This window comes from Hemitrygon akajei, chromosome 6 (assembly GCF_048418815.1).
Source record: "Hemitrygon akajei chromosome 6, sHemAka1.3, whole genome shotgun sequence".
Classification (NCBI taxonomy): Eukaryota; Metazoa; Chordata; class Chondrichthyes; order Myliobatiformes; family Dasyatidae; genus Hemitrygon; species Hemitrygon akajei.
Window position 1 is genome coordinate 13,501,043 of NC_133129.1, and position 19,834 is coordinate 13,520,876.

Consider the following 19,834-nt stretch of genomic DNA (forward strand, 5'->3'; position numbering starts at 1 on the left):
TTAAGCATTGTTAGAATGGCTCAAAGCACATCATGCAGTGATCACAATTTGAAGAATGCTGTCAATGTGCATTGTCTTAAAGTGCTTGTTTGCTTGCTTTTAATTCTGTTGCTGCCCAATCTGGGTGTATTGGCCAGGATATCAAACAATATTACTTCAGTGCCTAGGTACCCTTAAAATTATTCCCAGTCCAGCACATAGCTGCAATCATGAAGGCTCTACTTTGTCAGGAGTGAAGAGAAACATTATGTCACCAGAAGAGTTTTAGAAGATTCTACAGTTGTTCGAGGGAGAGAGTAGCAGCATTACAGCCTGGTATAGAACCTTAATGAAAAGCATTGTAAGAGACTGCAGAGAGTTGTAGATGCTGTCAGTTCCATCACGGGCATAACCAACTCCACCATCAAGGACATCTCCAAGGGGTGCCGCATACACCATTAAAGACCCTCTTGTCATTACCACCATTGGGAAGGTGGTACAGCAGCCTGAAGACCCAAACTCAGCAATTCAGGACAAGCTCTCCCCTCCCCCTCTAAAATTAGATTTCCTAAATGATCCACGAACTCAGGAAAACTATCTTGATAATTACTTTATTTTTGGTACTTTATAGGAATATTTGGGAAATTTATAGTAATTGTACTGCTGCTACAAATAAGTCACCGATAATAAATCTGATTGCTTTCTGTCCCCATGACAGTGCACCATAAACTGCGATGAACCAACAGTGGTATAACTTAAATGAAGCACACTATCGCATGGTCTCAGTCATCTATTGTATTAGACAAAGGTCTTTTGCATTTGCTGTACCAGTTGATATTTGGAATACAGCATCAATTATTAGGACATGACAGATTCATGGAGTGAGTTACACAGCATGGAAACAGGCACTTCAGCCTAAATCATCCATGTTGACCACACTGCCTTTAGTGGAAGCTGTAGAGAGATTTACCAGGATTGGGGGGTATGTCTTAAGGATGGATTGATGGTACTTTTTTCTTTGGAGCAAGTGAATATGAGATGTATTTGATAGAGGCCTACAAGATGATAAAAGGCATAGATGGAGCAGACTGCCAGAGACTTTATCACAGGATGGAAATATCTAATAGGAAATGGTACAATGTTAGGTGACTGGAGTGAAGTACAGGGGTGGATGTCAGAGTCATAGAAAAATACAGCACACAAACAGGTTGTTTGGCCAAACTAGTCCATGCTGAACCATTTAAACCGCCTACTCCCATCCAAATGCATTGGGACCGTAGCCCTCCATATGCTGACCACCCATGTACCTATCCAAACTTCTCTTAAACATTGAAATCAAGCTCACATGCAACAATTGTGTTGGCAGCTCATTTCACAGAGTTAGGGTATTTTTTTTAAATACACAGAATGGTAGGTGTGTGGAAAGCACTGCTAGGAGTGGTAATAGAGGCACACGCATTAGGACGTTTAAAAGACTCAGGCACACAGAAAAAAGTGACTGGCTCTGAGGAATCGAACTTGGAGTAGGTTAAAGGGTCGGCATGACATTGCAGGCCGAAGGGTCTGTACTGTGCGATGTTCTGTACTTGAAATATCGTGGCCATTTTAATTGCCTGGAATCTCCTACAATAAGGCTAATATAGAACAGAAGCAAATATCATGTACTAGTTATCAATTGTGAAATGGCAAACAGCATTCTTACGTCCAAAAACAAAATTATATAATTCATCACATTCTCCATTCTCCTGACTTTCATACACACCCCGTTAACCTTTCCCCACTGCCTTGAATGCTCTTCTCTATTCAATGCCCATATGCTTCCCCAGCTACATAAGAAAAAATTCCCAAAAACAATCATGGTCAAGACCATGATCGCCTACATCTTGAATGCTTCCCCATCCACTTAAGCACTCACATACAGTACTGTACCAAAGTCTTAGGCGCACACAGTGGCATGCGGAAGTTTGGGCACCCCAGTCAAAATTTCTGTTACTGTGAATAGCTAAGCGAGTAAAAGATGACCTGATTTCCAAAAGGCATAAAGTTAAAGATGACACATTTCTTTAATATTTTAAGCAAGATTACTTTTTTATTTCCACCTTTTACAGTTTCAAAACAACAAAAAAGGAAAAGGGCCCGAAGCAAATGTTTAGCCACCCTGCATGGTCAGTACTTAGTAACACCCCCTTTGGCAAATATCACAGCTTGTAAACACTTTCTGTAGCCAGCTAAGAGTCTTTCAATTTTTGTCTGGGGGATTTCTGCCCATTCTTCCTTGCAAAAGGCTTCTAGTTCTGTAAGATTCTTGGGCCGTCTTGCATGCACTGCTTTTTTGAGGTCTTTTCAAAGATTTTCGATGATGTTTAGGTTGGGGGACTGTGAAGGCCATGGCAAAACCTTCAGCTTGTGCCTCTTGAGGTAGTCCATTGTGGATTTTGAGGTGTGTTTAGGATCATTATCCTGTTGTAGAAGCCTTCCTCTTTTCATCTTCAGCTTTTTTTTAAACAGACAGTGTGATGTTTGCTTCTAGAATTTGCTGGTATTTAATTGAATTCATTCTTCCCTCTACCAGTGAAATGTTCCCCGTGCCACTGGCTACAAAACAAGCCCAAAGCATGATCGATCCAACCCTGTGCTTAACAGTTGGAGAGGTGTTCTTTTCATGAAATTCTGCACCTTTTTTTCTCCAAACATACCTTTGCTCATTGCGGCCAAAAAGTTCTATTTTAATTTTATCAGTCCACAGTACTTGTTTCTAAAATGCATCAGGCTTGTTCAGATGTTCCTTTACAAACTTCTGACGCTGAATTTTGTGGTGAGGACGCAGGAAAGTCAGTCCACAGGACTTGTTTCCAAAATGCATCAGACTTGTTTAGATGTTCCTTTGCAAACTTCTGACACTGAATTTTGTGGTGAGGACGCAGGAAAGGTTTTCTTCTGATGACTCTTCCATGAAGGTCATATTTGTGCAGGTGTTGCTGCACAGTAGAACAGTGCACCACCACTCCAGAGTCTGCTAAATCTTCCTGAAGGTCTTTTGCAGTCTAATGGGGGTTATGATTTGCCTTTCTAGCAATCCTATGAGCAGTTCTCTTGGAAAGTTTTCTTGGTCTTCCAGACCTCAACTTGACCTCCACCGTTCCTGTTAACTGTCATTTCTTAATTACATTATGAACTGAGGAAACGGCTAACTGAAAACACTTTGCTCTCTTCTTATAGCCTTCTCCTGCTTTGTGGGCATCATTTATTTTAATTTTCAGAGTGCTAGGCAGCTGCTGATTGTTGGGACAAGGTTTGAGGAGTCAGGGTATTTATAAAGCTTTGAAATTTGCATCACCTGCCCTTTCCTAATGATGACTGTGAACAAGCCATAGCCCTAACAAGCTAATTAAGGTCTGAGACCTTGGTAAAAGTTATCTGAGAGCTCAGATCTCTTGGGGTGCCCAAACCTTTGCATGGTGCTCCTTTCCTTTTGTTCACTCTAAAATAGTACAAAACAAAAATAATACATTGATCTTGCTTAAAATGTTGAAAAGAATGTTTCATCTTAACTTTATGCCTTTTGGAAATCAGGTCTTTTACTCGCTTAGCTTTTCACAGTAACAGAAATTTTGACCAGGGGTGCCCAAACATCTGCATGCTACTGTATATATAGCTAGGGTGCCTAAGATTTTTGCACAGTACTGTAGTAATTTTATATATTGCACTGTACTGCTGCTGCAAAAAACAAATAAATGTCATGACGTGAGTGATTCTGATGTGGGTCTCCTTTGTGGACTGAGAGTGGGAAGGGGGTAGGAAAAGGGGAATTGTGATTGGGAAAAGAGGAAGGGAGAAGGGAGGGAGCCGGAAGCACCAGAGAGACATTCTATAATGATCAATAAACCAATTGTTTGGAATCAAAAGACCTTGTCTGGTGTCTCAGGTCTGGGTGTGTCTGGACCTATGCCATACCCACCCCTGGCTCTCTATCTCTGCCACCTGTACCACACCCCTCCCGCAGTGCTCCACACTCGCCATTCCAACATCCTTTGCTCCTGCCGGATTTACAAACTTGCTCTCCACTCCATGTTGACAAATAACAGTACTATGTAAAAGCCTTAAGTAGCCTAGCTATACATGTTCGACTTTTACTCAGTACTGTACGTTCCATCCTCCACTGCAGGACTATGTCACCTTATCCATTCTTCAACAAAAGCTTTGTATGACAACTGAAACAGAACATACCTTATCAGCTCGATGCCTTGTCACATTCGTCACGCCAACCTTCACCTGTGATGAAACCTTCTGCAGCACATCAAACCAACTAAAAGTGAAGCAACCAAAAAAGTTGTGTAAGTTTAGGATTTTTAACAAACTGTGTCACTTTGCTGAAATCACTTCAAGATTAATTAACATTTTATTATTATGGATTTACCTAAAGCAATTCATTGTATAAAATCTCTACAAAGTTTTCTTTGGTTTCTCAATCTAACTAGTCATTTTCTTTTTGGCTATCACATAGCTAAGCCTGTACTTAGCTAGTTTCCACTGGGAGGATTGATTTGTCATTTAGTATCTGGCCACTTTAAGACCTCCCAATTGCCTCTGAGGCCAGCACTTCTTGAAAGCATAACACATAGGAGCAGAAATAGGCCATTCGCCTATTGTCTGCTCCAACATTCAATCATGGCTGATTTATTATCCCTCTCAACATCATTCTCCTGCCTTTTTCCTCACTAAACGAGAATCTATCAACCTCCACTTTAAATATATCCAATAACTAGAATTTCCCAGCTTTCTTTATCAGTGGGTAATACCTGCCATACAATGATTCAGCTTAGCAAGATTTCTCAGCCCACAGGGCTGCTAAGTGGCTAAAAGCCTCTGGGTCACCTCAGACCTTCACAGGAGCTGTGGTTCATTCTGTCACTCTCAGTGGCAGTTAGTGGGTGGGACAGGAAGAAAATGAGTTTATTTTAAGCAGAGTTCACTCAAATCATCATCACACAAGGCAGAGATGTTTTAAGCAAGCAGCCCCTTTTGTCCCCAAATTCCTGTTTCTTCCTAGTTGATTGAAACAGATATTCTCAAGAAGTTCCTGTGCACCTTTCTGGGGTGCAATAGGGTATAATGATAAATACTACAAAGTGTTTCAATATCAATTACCTGCACAAAGAGAGAGATTACATCACTGCTGTGCACAAGAAGCAATCGCTCAGCTGGAGTTGAAAATGTGGTACATGCTTTCTGAGTGTAACCACAACTATTAAGTGAGTGGTGGGCAGACATCAGGACCATAGTGTAACATAGAGATCAGAATTGTGCACAGAACTTGCAATTTGATCTCGTTTCAAAATGCAGGGGTAATGTAATATAACACACTCAGAAAATGTTAGAGGTACTCAGCAGATTAGGCAGCATCTATGGAGGAGAGAATTTCAGCCAGTATTTTGGGTTGAGACCCTTCAATGGGACCGGAAAGGAAGTGGACAGAAGGAAGAATTTCACCCCCCTCCCTCTTTCATTTTTTTATTTCCCATTCTGATTATTTTTTCACTCCTTCTCTCCTCCTCACCTGCCCATTACCTCCCCCTGGTTCCCTTCCTCTTTCCCTTTCTTCCATGTTGCACTGTCCTCTCCTAATAAGATTCCTCTCCATAGATGCTGCCTGATCTGCTGAGTTCCTCCAGCATTTTGTGCTGTTTTTGAAGATTTTGAACATCAGCAGAAGTGTGTCTGTAACATAGTAATAATAATTGATGCTTCACCCGGACGTGTCCTGCTCTGGTTCTGCTTGGACCATGTTCCTCAGGCTGGCGTCAGCCAGTGCCTGTGTGAAGTGGGTGTAAGGTGCCATGAAGCAATAGTGGTAAAGCCCCGGCCTTAGACTAGACGAGCCCAGACGCTGCACCTTTCCTTGCGACTTGCTGGGGTGAGAGGAGCAGCTGTCATATTGCGATGCAAGGTTTGTCCCAAACAGTGTCTTCAGTAGCTGAATAAAACGCATGTAAGAATCAAATGTTACATTCAAGGCCACTCAGCAAGTATACAATATACCAAACAATGGCTACATTTATTTGTTGGAGCATGAAGGAGGAAAGGTGTGGTGGTGGAAGCAGACAGGCACATGCTGGGAATGGAGGGACAAGGGTGACACGCAGGCAAATAGGTTCAGTGTAATTTGGCAGCATAGCTGACAGAGAATGTGCAATTTCTGCATATTAATTTATGTCACTTGCAACATGTTGTTTATTTATTCAGAGGCACAGCATGGCAACAGGCCCTTTTGGCCCAATGGCCCCGTGCTGCCCAATTACACCCATGTGATCAATTAACCCACTGATTCCCATTTCTCTGGAAAGTGAAAGGAAACCAGAGTACCAGAGGAAACTCACATGGGAACATAGGGAACGTACAAACTCCTCACAGATAGTGATGGAACTGAATCCATGTCATTGGCACTATAGTAGTGTTAGGCTAACTGCTATGCTACCTTGCCGCAACTTATTCTGAACAAGACTACACTTTACCTGCTGGACACAGACAGTAGCTGCCATGGGTTCCCTGCAGAAACATGACTTCAGATAGCCAAGGATTTCTTCGACACACTGAAAAGGATTTTGTAAAATGCAACGTCAGGTATCAGAGCAGTTTCAGTAGATACAGATTGCGTGAATGTTAAAAACTGTTAACACTTCAAGTACAGCGTTTCTAAAGCTTACACTCCAAAAGGCCATCTATGAAGTCAAAGAAATCAAACTATAGGAAGAGCATTGTTAGACAACATGAGAACAAACCATATAGCCCAACCAGTTCAAGTTGGTTATGCTCCCTAAGGACTTCATCCAACCTGTGTTCTACCACCTTCTCTACAGCAAACATTTACCTCAAGTACCACCCTTCCACATTCTCAGACTCTCTGGTGTTGACCAGAGGAACTACAATCTACAAATTAGTGCATTCAAATGAATCAAGGACAATGAAAGTAGACAAAAAGAACTACAGTCTGGCCTGCACTAGGTAAAAAGACTTCTTGCAAACTCATCAGTTAGTGATTAGAGACAATTTGTGATCCTTAGATTTGGTCAACCAGCACCTGTGTCCTCTGAGCACACTTGGAATCTCTTTCAATACCCATTACACTGTATCCTCTAAACATCCCCTGAATCCTCTAACATTCCCTGCACTGTGTCCTAAACACTCCCTGAATCCCCTCTAACATTCCCTGCACTGTGTCCTAAACACTCCCTGAATACCCTCTAACATTCCCTGCACTCTGTCCTAAACTCTCCCTGAATCCCCTCTAACATTCCCTGCACTGTGTCCTGAACAGTCCCTGAATACCCTCTAGCATTCCCTGCACTGTGTCCTAAACATCACCGGATGCCCTCTAACATTCCCTGCACTGTGTCCTAAACACTTCCTGAATCCCCTCTAACATTCCCTGCACTGTGTCCTAAACATCCCCTGAATCCCCTCTAACATTCCCTGCACCCTGTTCTAAACATCCCCGGATCCCCTCTAACATTCCCTGCACCCTGTCCTAAACATCCCCGGATCCCCTCTAACATTCCCTGCACTGTGTCCTAAACATCCCCTGAATCCTCTCTAATACCCCTGCACCAGGTTGTCTAATCCCTCCGTGAATCCGCTCTAATATTCTCCATATTGCATTCTGTAAACACCCCACGAATCCGCCAATACCCTAAGCATTGTTTTCCTCTAAGCTCACCCTGAAAACCCTCTAATATTCTGTGTGCTGTATTCTCTAGTCGCTCTCTGAATGTGCCCTATTTTCTAAACACATCTTGAATTGCCTCTAATATCCTCCTCCCACAATGCACCCTTGAAAATCTCCCTGTATCACCTGTAATACAAGATAAAACTTTATTTATCCCAAAGGAAATTATTCTTGCAACAATGTTCAGTCAGAAATAGACACTTTAAAATACAAAATGTAAGCACTGAGGTATGAAAAAATACAAAATGTGCATTAAAAATAACAGTGCAAAATACAGATGTGCAATGAGACTATATACTTAAGGAAGAAGAGTTGTAGAGTCTTAGAGCCACAGGGAGAAACAATCTCCTGTGGCGTTCAGTAGTGCACCTCGGTGGAATCAATGTGTTACTAAATGTGCTCCTCTGTTTGTCCAGTATATCATGGAGGGGGTGAGAGTGATTGTCCATAATGCTCTGTAGCTTCTGCAGCATCCTCCTCTCAGACACAAACACCAGGGAATCCAGTTCCACCGCCAGAACAGAGCCAGCCTTCCTGGCAAGCTTATCCATCTTCTTAGTGTCAGCTGCTCTCACCCTGCTGCCCCAGCGACTACAATGCAGAACAGAATGCTGGCCACCACTGAGTCATAGGACATTTGCAGCATAGTGAATGTCAGAACCTCCTCAGGAAGTTTTGTGCACTTTATGCAGTCCTGTGCAGGTCTGTAGTCTCGTGCAGTTTTTTTACGTAGTCTAGTGTAGCCTTGTGCTGTCTCACATAGTCTTGTGTAGTTTTGTGTTGTTTCATGTAGCACCAGGGTCCTGGAGGAACATTGTTTCGTTTTTACTGTGTACTGTACTAGCAGTTTATGGTCGAAATGACAATAAACTTGACTTGATGGTTGGCTCTGTCCCTTCTTGTACAGAGGATCTGTATTTTTAGTCCAGTCCAGTTTACTGTTTAGGTGAGTTCCCAGGTATCTGTAGCCCTGGACAATTTCTACATCTGTTCCCTTAATGGCAATGAGAATACAGGGTATATTCACCTTCCAGAAGTCCACCACCAACTCCTTTGTTGTAGTGATGTTCAGCTGCAGGTAATTCAGCCCACACCACTCAGCAAAGTTGCCCACCACTCAGCCTCTTGACCATGGCTGATATAGCCCACAACTGCCGAATCATCCGAAAACTTCTGCAGGTGGCGGGAATCTGAGCTGTACCTGAAGTCTGAGGTGTAGACGGTTAACAACAAGGGGTCAGGACCATGCCCTGATGTGCCCCTGTGCTGCTAAACTGTATCTGATACAGAGCTCTGCAATCTCACATGCTGTGGCCGTCTGTAATCCAGGACACTAGTGGAGCATCCACCTGCATCTCTGTGAACTTACTCCCTAGTAAAGGAGGTCGTATGGTGTTAAAAGTACTGCAGAAATGATTCTCATAGTGCTGCCTGGCTCATCCAGAGGAGTGTAAGCCCAATGAAGCAGGAAGATAATGTGCCCTCGACTCCAATACATGGTTGGTAAGCAAACTGCAGGGGGTCCTGTGATCGATTTACAATCATCTGGAGGCGCGTCAGGACCAGTCTTTCTAATGATTTTATAACATGAGGTCAGTGCCACTGGGCATGGTGGGACACATCTTCTTGGGTACTGGACTAAGCAAGATGTTTTCCACAGCACAGGGACCCTCTTCAGGCTCAGGCTCAGATTAAAGATGCGTTGAAAGACTGCGCCCAGTTGAGTAGCACACACCATGAGTACCCTTGGGGTGATGTCTGCTGAACTCTCTCCTGACCTGCTCAGCAGTGCCAGTCCATGTGTCTGTGGTCGTTGGCTCTCCAGTGTCCTTGGAGAGACGGAGGGCAAGGGGTGAGAGGGGGAGGAGCTGGTGGGTGGATGGGTTGTAGAGGGGTAAACAGAACCCTCCTCAACAAACCTGTTGAGAAACCCGTTTAACTCGTTGGTCCTATCCCAGTCCCCTTCAATCACCTGGTCTCTAGTCTTCTTGTACCCTGTAATTGTTTCCATACCACTCCACATAGCCTTTGCGTTGTTCTGCTGTAGTTTCCTCCTATAGCAGTCCTTGCCCTGGGCAATCTTCTCCCTCAGTTCCCTCTGAACCAGCCTCATCGCCTCCCTATCGCCATCTCAGAATGCCCTCTTCTTCCTGTTCAGGATGTCTTTTGTGACCCAAGGTTTATTGTTTGGGAAACAGCATACATTCCTAGTTGGAACAGCATTAATCCCCTGCAGTATCCTCTCAACGTTATCAGACCCTACCAAAATTTTAAATGCCTACATGTAAAAGGAAGGCGCTCCAATCTATTCACTCTTTGCTGACAGTAATCTCTCAACCCTGGCATTAACTTGTAAATCCTTTGACATGCTCTTATGGCTCTAGAGACTGTTGTTTATTACTGAATTCAGAGCCACGCACAGCATCAGCAAGCTGTGTATAATAATGGTTCAACATCACCTCTAACCTCCCCTTAGAGCAACAACTTACCTTCCCAATGTCTGGAAGTGTTGCAATCTCGAGAAGCTGAGACAGAACATCCAAAGCTGCCCGTAAGAAGCTGCCAAACTTCTCGTTATTGTTCTGAAGGTCCAGAGTAACCTGAAATAAGAGGAGACATTTAATCAATGTGTTGCAAGATTCAAGATTGTTTAATGTCATTTTCAGTATACAAGTCTAAAAGAGAACAAAATAATTGTTAATCCAGATCCAATGCAGCACAAAAAGAAACATACTAAGATAAAGAACACAATAACAAAAAAGACAAGCATATAAATACATAAAGATAGCTTATGTACGTAGATTGATTGTATGTCCATAAAGTGACGCTAGGCACAGGAGTGCCTGTACATAAGCTGACAGACAGGAAATGACAATGCAGCAGAGGTGAGTGGTGTGGAGGGATATGTTGGTGATGGAAGTTTTGATCAGCCTCACTGCTTGTAGAAAGTAACTGTTTTTGGGTCTGGTGGTCGTCGTTGAAGGGAGTGGGACAAACAATTCAAGAGCAAGGTGGGTGGGATCCTTCATGATGATACTGGCCCTTTTCCAACACCTTTTGGTATACATGTCCTTGATGGCAGATAGGCTGGTGACGGTGATATGCTCAAATGATGACAAGTTTTGATAGGGCAAGTCATAAAGCCACATAATCCGCGAAGGCCACGACGGTACTGAGAGGAAAGTTAAAGCAGATTTAGTAGCAACTTTCAACAGCTTTCAAATGGAGACACAAGTCTGCAGAAGCAGTGTCTGGGAGGAATAAGAGTCATACAGCGTGGTAAGAGGCCCTATGGCCCAACTCGTCCATACCAACTGGGCTGTCCCAGGGAGTCCGTGCCATCTACTCACATTTGGCCCACAGCCCTCTACCACCTTCACCACACAGATGCTGCTTAGCCCGCTAAGATCTTCCGGCAGACTGAAGTTCTAGATTACAGCACCTGCAAAATCTTGTTTCTCCATAAATAAAACCTACTCGACAGCAGCAACTACACATTCTGAGATTACGCATGACATAGTGCATGAGTGAGAAAAATGGGGTAAATTTTGCAAGCAGGCTTTTGCCACTGAGGTTGGATGAGACTAGAATTAGAGATCGTAGGTTAAAGGTGAAAGGTGAAATGTTTAAGGGAACATGAGGGAAAACTTCTCCATTCAGAAGGTGGTAAGAGTGTGTAAAGAAATGCCATCTAGAAGTAGTGGATGCAGGTTCGATCTCAACATTTAGAAAAGTTTGGATAAGTTAAGTGGAGGCCAAGTCTCTTTGTATATTTAAGGCTGAGGCTAATGGATCTTTGATTGGTCAGGGCATGAAGGGATACGGGGAGAAAGCAGGAGATTGGGGCTGAAAGGAAAAATGGATCAGCCATCATGAGATGGCAGAATAGACTTGATGGGTCGAAGGGCCTAATTCTGCTCTTATGTTTTAATGGATAGTATGGGTATGGAGGGTTATGGTCCAGGTACAGGTCAATGGGACTAGACAGAACAATAGTTCAATACAATAGATAAGCTGCAGAGCCTGTTACTGTGCTGTTGTTTCCTATGACTCTAACTACAAGTCACTAGACTGATGTGTAATATATTGAGTGGGTGGATAGCATTACCGGATCTGTGAAACACACCCAGTTTGAGCTGGTACCTTGTAGTTTGCATACGTAGCCTTCAGAACATCGTGCAACTTCAGATACGGAGGCAGGTGGTAAAAGCTGCCCAGCGAGGTGGACTTGCTGGCTGGTGCTGTACCCACAGCATCTGCAGGCCTGGCCGCTGCAAAAGAACATACGAATGGCAGGAAAATATCAACAAGAGTATTTTTTAAAATTACTTTTAAAAAAGTATTTTAAAACTTTTTAAAAAGCCTACTTATAGGGACAGAAGGATTAACAACCAGAAAACAGAGCCTAGATTTAATAAGATGTTTGGACAAGTAAACAGATATAGGGGGTTTGAGGGACATGGGACAAATGTTAACAAATGGGACTAGCTTGGTTTTCAAGGATGAGTTGGGCCGAAAGGCCTATTGCATACTGTATTACTCAGTGAGATTTAAAGTGAATACACTGGTTAAGTTAACAAATTTCATGACACATGCCAGTGATAATTCCTAATTCTGGTTAATTGGGACACATTGTGACCAGTACATTTTGACTCAGTTGAGCAATTAGCTAAGGTTTCTTCGGAATAGTTAAAAAGGTATAAAATAAAAGGAAATTGAATTAATTCTTAATAGTTATCGATGGAGAAATTCATCCAGTGTACATTGGTGCTTTCTTTTGATTGACCATAAATGAATCAGACATCACAAAAAACTACAAGTGTTGGGATCGTACAGTGTATGAGCACATGTGCACAAGAGCAGGAGGGCAAGAGTTCCAGAATTCCAGCTCTGCAGCTTTTTCTATAAATTTTACTTTTGAAATAATGTTACAGTGGACAGCACACAGATGACTTGAAGCAAAGTCTCTCACCTGGACTAGATTCGGTGTTTTTCTTGGGGCTCATGGGTGTAGCTGCCTGTTCTAATGACTCCCTCTCCTTTGCCTTGCGCCTGATAGGGCTGAGTGATGGCGTGGTCGAAAGTGATGGCAGTGTTGCCTGGGAAGAAAAATTCAACACAATCCCAACTGTGACACAAATCACATCAAATTATAAGAAGAGCATGATAGCAAAGCGGTTAGCACAATCATATTAGAGCACCAACTGTAACACTGGGACTCGATGTATGAGTTTGTACATTCTCCCCATGACCTCCGGGTGCTCCGGTTTCTTCTCGCATTCCAAATATGTATGGTTTGGGCTAATGAGCGGTGGACAAGCAATGTTGGCACCAGTAGTGTGGCGGCACTAGCAGGCTGCCAGCTTGCTGACTTAACAACGCATCTTACTTTATGTTTCAATGTATGTGTGACAAATAAAGCTAATTTTCAACTTTAATGGTTATTCATTTCATCTTATTAAAGGTAATTACAGATTCCAGCTGTAATGCGTTAATTTTAAAGAATAAATATACTACCTTGCAATGAAATTAAGTTTAGTTCCAGCAGCTACAAGCTGTTCAAGGGGATGATGCACAGAAGTCACCATTTGTATCAGATGTTAAACTAAGGCCCTGACTGTTATTTCAACATGAGGCGGCAGCAATACAATCTCAAGATTTATCTATTATTCAATACGTAATGGATAATCTTTATATAATCTGTCTGCAACATCCCCATTTTCCTCTCCCAACCTCTGCTGTGTTGATATACACCCACACTGATGCAGCGTTTTGATCCAAGACATTCCTTTTGGGACAGCACGCTAGCGTTGTAGTGAGTGTAATGGTATTACAGCACCAGTGATCACTGATCAGGGTACAAATCCCACCGCTGCCTGTAAGGAGTCTGTATGCTCTCCCCATGACTTCATAGGTTTTGTCCGGGTGCTCTGGTTCTAAATTCGTACAGGTTAGTTAGTGAGAAATAGGCATGCTACGTTGGTCCCAGAAGCATGATGATACTTGTTGGTTGCCTGGAACAACCCTTGCTTTTACCACCTCAGGAGTTCCTCCTGAAGATTGTTTGAGACATCTACACGATTTCTACATTGGCTGTCTCTCAGTATTAACTATTGCTTGCTTCTACCATGTTTCACTGTTGTAAGACTATTCATCAGTTCCCTAGAACATGGACTCTTGATTTCACAAATCTCCCAACTCGAGATTCTCATCACATCATCTTGTTTTTAGGCTGGACTCACAATCTACCTTGAGGTGATGCTGCACCTTACTGTTTGCCTGCACTGCACTTTCTCTGTAACAATAACATTTTATTCAGCACTCTATAATTGTTTTACAATGTACTACTCAATGCAGTGTTGTAATGAATTTAACACTGTATGCATGGCGTGCCTTTCACTGTATCTCCATAAGACATAGCAGCAAAGTTAGGCCATTCAGCCCATTGAGTCTGCTCCACCATTCCATCATGGCCGATTTATTATCCCACTCAAACCCATTCTCCTGCCTTTGCCCTGTAATCTTTGACACCCTGACTAATCAGTCTGCACTCTAAATATACTTAAGGAATCTCAGTACATGTGACAATAATAAACCAGTATGTTAGATCTGGTTTCTTTTACCTGCTGACTCCAGCTTGATTCACATACCTTTAATACCGGGCCAGGCGCAACATCATCAATGACATGTGCACAGATATTGATGACCTTCATCAGATGGGAAAAGAGCTGCTCTACCATCCCTACCAATGTCCTGTCAGCCAAGGCTGGCCATGGCTCTTCAACCTTGGTGGGTGCACTAGAATCATCTTCATTGGCCCAGGGATTCTTTAAAGATTTAGGAGCAATGGCTATCAATGTATAAAGATATAGGAAAATTAAGTTAGTAGACTCAATTATCAACCCTCAGCAAAAAATATTGCTGTACATTTGCAATTGAACCATAGTTAGAATTAAAGCTAATAACACAAGCACAAAAAAGACATTAATTGTATGCACTGTATTGATGTATTAAACACACAAAAAATACATTTCAAGTAGAATGTGTACTTGATAGTCTTGCATGAATACAGCTGAGTAATACTAGTATAATAATATAAGTATTAATATATTAGACATTATCTTGAGAATGACAATGTATAATATCATAATATAGTATACTATCATAGCAATTATGAAGTAGAGTATTATCAATAGGCGCCATAGTAGTATAGCAATTAGCACATCATTTTATAGCGCCAGCAATCACTAATCTGGGTTCAATTCCCACCACTGCCTGTAAAGTGTTTGTATATTCTCCCCATGACCACATTTCGTTTTCCTCCCACATTCTAAAGACGTACAGTTAAGGTCAGTGAGTTGTGAGCACTGTTCCCTCTAAGCTGTGCTCCTACACAGTAATTGAAATGCTCCCACACAAATAACCTTTGTTGCCACGCAGCTGGAGTTTTATTGAATTCAATGTTCAAATAATTGTGAAATGCCCTGCAATTAGTTATCTGTAATGAATATAATCTATCAGTTTTCTAAATAATAAATGTACCACAACCTTTACTTTGAAACATTGCAGAGCTTCAACACATTCACATTATCATTTTTCAAGGTTCAACATTGTTACAAATTGTAAGAATAAACACAGAATGGAAGTTGATTGCTCATTGTTAATAAACTGCCAGCCAACTGCCACTGGCACAATTTGGTCAAAACAGTTTACCTTTGCCAGAGTTTACGAAATGTGAATTATTTTCTTTGTTCTATTGTATTCTACTATACTCTTTAATATATTAAATCAAAAGTTTGTGATTTTTCCCATTTTCATTCTAAATATTCATCATATGCATTTTACACAAAATAAAACAAAGTGCTGCGCAGTTTTCAGGCTGTGCAAAAATCCCCTGCTCAGTGCAATTGAGCTGTAAACAAAATTAACAGGATTGTTGGTTGTGGGCATTATGGGCTGTCAGCACAATTCTCACTGATCAAATGTTAAAAATGTTTTAATATGCATGTGATAAAGATCATCTTTAATCTTTCTCTTTTAATATGCTGTATTACATTCAGCAGATATTTTCATGTAGAGATAGTTTAAGTAGATCAAAAGCTAATTACATTTGAAGTAAAGTGATTTATTGTACATGTACTACATCCAGTCTATGCCAACGTCAATCCACCAGATGGAGGAAGATGAACAGACAGGTTGAATAGAGAGCCATCTTATAATATGTCTTAGGGAGTTAGTGGGCTAAATTCTGTTGGATTCCTCAATTGTTATCTAGTTACTCTACTCTATTCGCATATATAGAATACGCATATTAGTTGAAGTGACTCCCCTTAATGTTAGCACTTCAGCCTAGATTGTCCTCAGTACTACAGTTGAAGACAATTAAGAATCAATATTTCCACATGGTCTGAAGTTACAAACAGGCCAGACCATCTACGGATGGTTGATTTTCTTCCTAGAGCATTGATGAACCAAATGGGTAAGAAAATCCAGTGGAGACTAACATCAGTAATTCCAGCTTGTTATTCAGTTATTTATGCAGTAATCTAGATTTAAGTTCCTCAGATGTCACAGGGAAATTTGGTCTCGTGCCCAGGGTTCAAGCTCAAGTTAATTGTCATTCAACCGTACACATGTAAAAATAATGTTTTTTGGGGGGTGGATTGGTGGTAGCAGGGTGTTCAGAAGTCTCACAGCCTGGGGGAAGAAGCTGTTACCCAGCCTAACAATCCTTGTTCTTATAATGCATTACCTTCTGCCAAACAGGAGATCAAAGAGATTGGGTGATGGATGGGAGGGGTTCTTTACAATTCTTAGGGCTCTGTAAACATAGCACTTCTAGTGTATGTCCTGGATGGGGGAGGTGGAAAACAGACCAATGGTTCTCTCAGCAGTCCTCACAATCTTTCACAGAGTATTATGGCCAGGTGCCTGACAATTTCCATATAGTTGGTCAGGACACTCTCGGTGGCAATCCACAAGCCACTCCATCAACTCTCTGCATGCCAACTCATCATTGTCGATGATGAGGCCAACAACTGCTGTGTCATCAGTGAACTTAATGATGTGGTTAGAACTGGATCTAGTAGTTGTGCTTCAGCAGTGTGAGCACGTAACCCTGGGTGGCACTAGTACTTAGCGTGATGGAACTCGAGATGTTTCTCCCAATGCGGACTGTCTGAGGTCTCTCCATCAAGAAGTCTGAGAGCCAGTTGCAAAAAGAGGCATTGAGACCAATGACAGTTTGCCCAGTTTATTCAGGATAACAGTCTGCTAGTCTAATTACTATGCATCTAAGAAAACTAAATAAGCATTGGATTACTTGAATGACAGGCTAAAATGAAAACTGTGCACAACCAGTCTTCCTACAATATGACACAACTGGTGGGAGTCAAGAAGATTACATAAATTAGATCTGCAGATACAATCACAATGTTTCAAAGACTTTTGGATAAGTACTTGGAAAGGACAAGCATGTGAAAATAAGGGCCTAATGTAGATAAATTAGATTAGTGTAGATAAGCATCACGATTGGCATTGGCAAGAGCCATTTCTGTGCTGTAAGATTTTTTGATTCTATGACTGTCAGAGAACAATGGCATATCTGGTAACACACACAAAATGCTGGTGGAACGCAGCAGGCCGGGCAGCATCTATAGGAAGAAGCACTGTTGACGTTTCGGGCCGAGACCCTTCGTCAGGACTAACTGAAAGAAAAGATAGTAAGAAAGAAAAGTTACTACTGTTGCGTTCCACCAGCATTGTGTGTGTTGCTTGAATTTCCAGCACCTGCAGATTTCTCGTGATGGCATATCCGGTGTCCATTTAGTGCTGACATGCCAATGCGCAGGATCGCAAGAGGCTTCAGAGAATTGTAGACTTAGCCAGATCCATCACGAGCACAAAACAACAAATTTCATGGCTAATTTCAATAACAATAAACCTGATTCTAAGCAGAGGTAACATTCAGATAATTTCACTCACCAGCCAACAAATTTCCAGACAATATTAAGGCATCTTGATGAGAAGAAAGATCCAAAGGAAACCACGCTGAAGAGACTAGAGACAGGATCATATTGACCATCCCCACAGTACAGCTTTTGCGGGAGTCATCAGTTGGACTGTTCTGGGACAAACTAGAAACCAAACATTAAGCAACATTAACTTTACGAACAACTTTAGAAAACATCACATTCTATGTTCATGATTAACTGGAACAGTTACGAAGGCCATATTCATAAGAATTTACCTGCCTTACATGATGCCCGGTATAACATGGCCGCACCAGCACAGGACTCCACATTAACCTTGCACTTTGAACTTTCCTTCCTTTAGTGACTGAAATGTTTAGATCACTGAAGTAGTGACCTAAATTTAATGATTTAAGTTTCATGGACTATCGACCTCAGTCTACCATTTAAAGGTACCGATATAACTCAAACTACCAACATTCACCACCACCCTAAACTACTTTGAATGAGCAACGCTCAAAGAAGCTCGATGCTGGGAGACCTTCGCCTGTCATGAAGCTTTCACACGAGAACAACTGTATTTTCTTTATGTGCATGCATAGCAACATTTTCGTAATAGCATCAGCTCCATAAACAAACATATCAAACCTCTAAGAGCCAAAGAAACATGAGCCGATAGAATTTAAAGATACACTGAAGGGGTAGCCAATCAGGACTGAGACAAGCAAATAGGGGCCTATATAAATGTGAGCACTCCTAGAGAGAAACACCAACAACTACGTACTGAGGTTGCCACCCCAACTGGCGCCGAAACATCTGTAAGCTAATTGCCAAGCTTGGTAAACACTGCAGCATCAAAGTACCATTTAAAGACTTGGGCAGTTACATGTACAGAAAAGGAGAGAGATGCAAGTAGTAGTTCAACTTGGTCAGCATGGACAAGACAGGCCAAATGGCCTGCCTCCAAGCAATATAGCTCTATTACTATGCTTTGGTAAAGTGCTGGCATGGGCACAATGGGCCCAGTGACTTCTCCATGCTTCAACTGTACTATGATTCAATGATATTAATCTGTAGGGTATAACCTTAACCAAACATTTAAAAACATTTTTACTCTGAAGACCTTGACTCAATGTTCACAAAAGAGAATTGTCATCACCCTCACAATACAAGGACACACAAAACAAAAAAGGTTAACTGACTGGCCTCCTACACGTCAGAAGGGTTACCTGTTGATTAGAGGACAAATATTCAGATCAAAACTGAATTGATAAAGGATTTATTGGTACACTGTTAAACACAGGATATATAATTAGACTTTAAATCATAACAAGTAGCAACACAAAATGCTGAAGGAACTCAGCAGATCAGGCAGCAACTCTGAGGAAAATGGACATTTCGGATTGAGAACTTTCTCTATATTGACTGCCCATTCCCCTCCAGATGCTGTCTGGGCTACTAAGCTCCTTCACCATTTTGTGTGTCATTCCAGATTTCTAGCATCTGCAGTCTCTTGTATCTCCACTAAGCATCAACTAGGCTGTTGTTTGAGGGACCAAAAAGCACCTTCACTTCTATTGCTGATATCTTCCTATTTAAGGAAAACATTTTACAGAAGGAGATAAATAAGGCCTAGATCAGGGGTGTCAAACTCATTTTAGGTCACGGGCCGGATTGAGCAAAATGCAGCTTCATGCGGGCCGGATCAGTCGGACGCGTGCGAACGCAGCTTTCGTTGCCTCCGTTTTTTGAGCCTGCTCTCATGTGTCTCAGTCTCTGCTATAACTACAAAGTGTTTCACTTTACAAATTCCGTTTCTTATGAAGAAGGCTGCCGAGCAAGACTGCCGAATAAACATTAAAAACCCTGAAAACCTGGTACCTGAATAAACTCAGCATTAGCCATATCATACGCCATAGGCGCTTCGATTACTGGGGCCAGCTTTAATAGTAATTAGATATTATCTCGCAGGCCAAAGATAATTCTACCGCGGGCCAGATTTGGCCCGTGGGCCTTGAGTTTGACATATATGGCCTAGATAGAGTGGATGTGTAAAGAGTGCATCCTAGAGTGGGGATGTCACAGACCAGAGGGCACAATCTCAGAATGGAAGGATATCCCTTTAAAACGGAGATCAGCAGGAATTTCCTGAGGCATGGGG

General features: G+C 42.0%; 1 protein-coding gene across 6 annotated transcripts in view; it reads right to left on the reverse strand.

Annotated features, from left to right (window-relative positions):
* htt (huntingtin) overlaps nt 1-19,834 on the reverse strand; it is a 246,898-nt gene that overhangs the window by 94,908 nt on the left and 132,156 nt on the right. For all 6 annotated transcript variants that reach the window (XM_073047912.1, XM_073047911.1, XM_073047909.1 and 3 more), the window contains 8 exons: nt 17,687-17,838; nt 14,353-14,552; nt 12,675-12,801; nt 11,846-11,973; nt 10,192-10,302; nt 6,492-6,569; nt 5,730-5,953; nt 4,207-4,285 (listed from right to left, as the gene is read on the reverse strand). In XM_073047912.1, the coding sequence (XP_072904013.1) occupies nt 4,207-4,285; nt 5,730-5,953; nt 6,492-6,569; nt 10,192-10,302; nt 11,846-11,973; nt 12,675-12,801; nt 14,353-14,552; nt 17,687-17,838 (1,099 nt within the window). The remainder of the gene's footprint in view (nt 1-4,206; nt 4,286-5,729; nt 5,954-6,491; nt 6,570-10,191; nt 10,303-11,845; nt 11,974-12,674; nt 12,802-14,352; nt 14,553-17,686; nt 17,839-19,834) is intronic.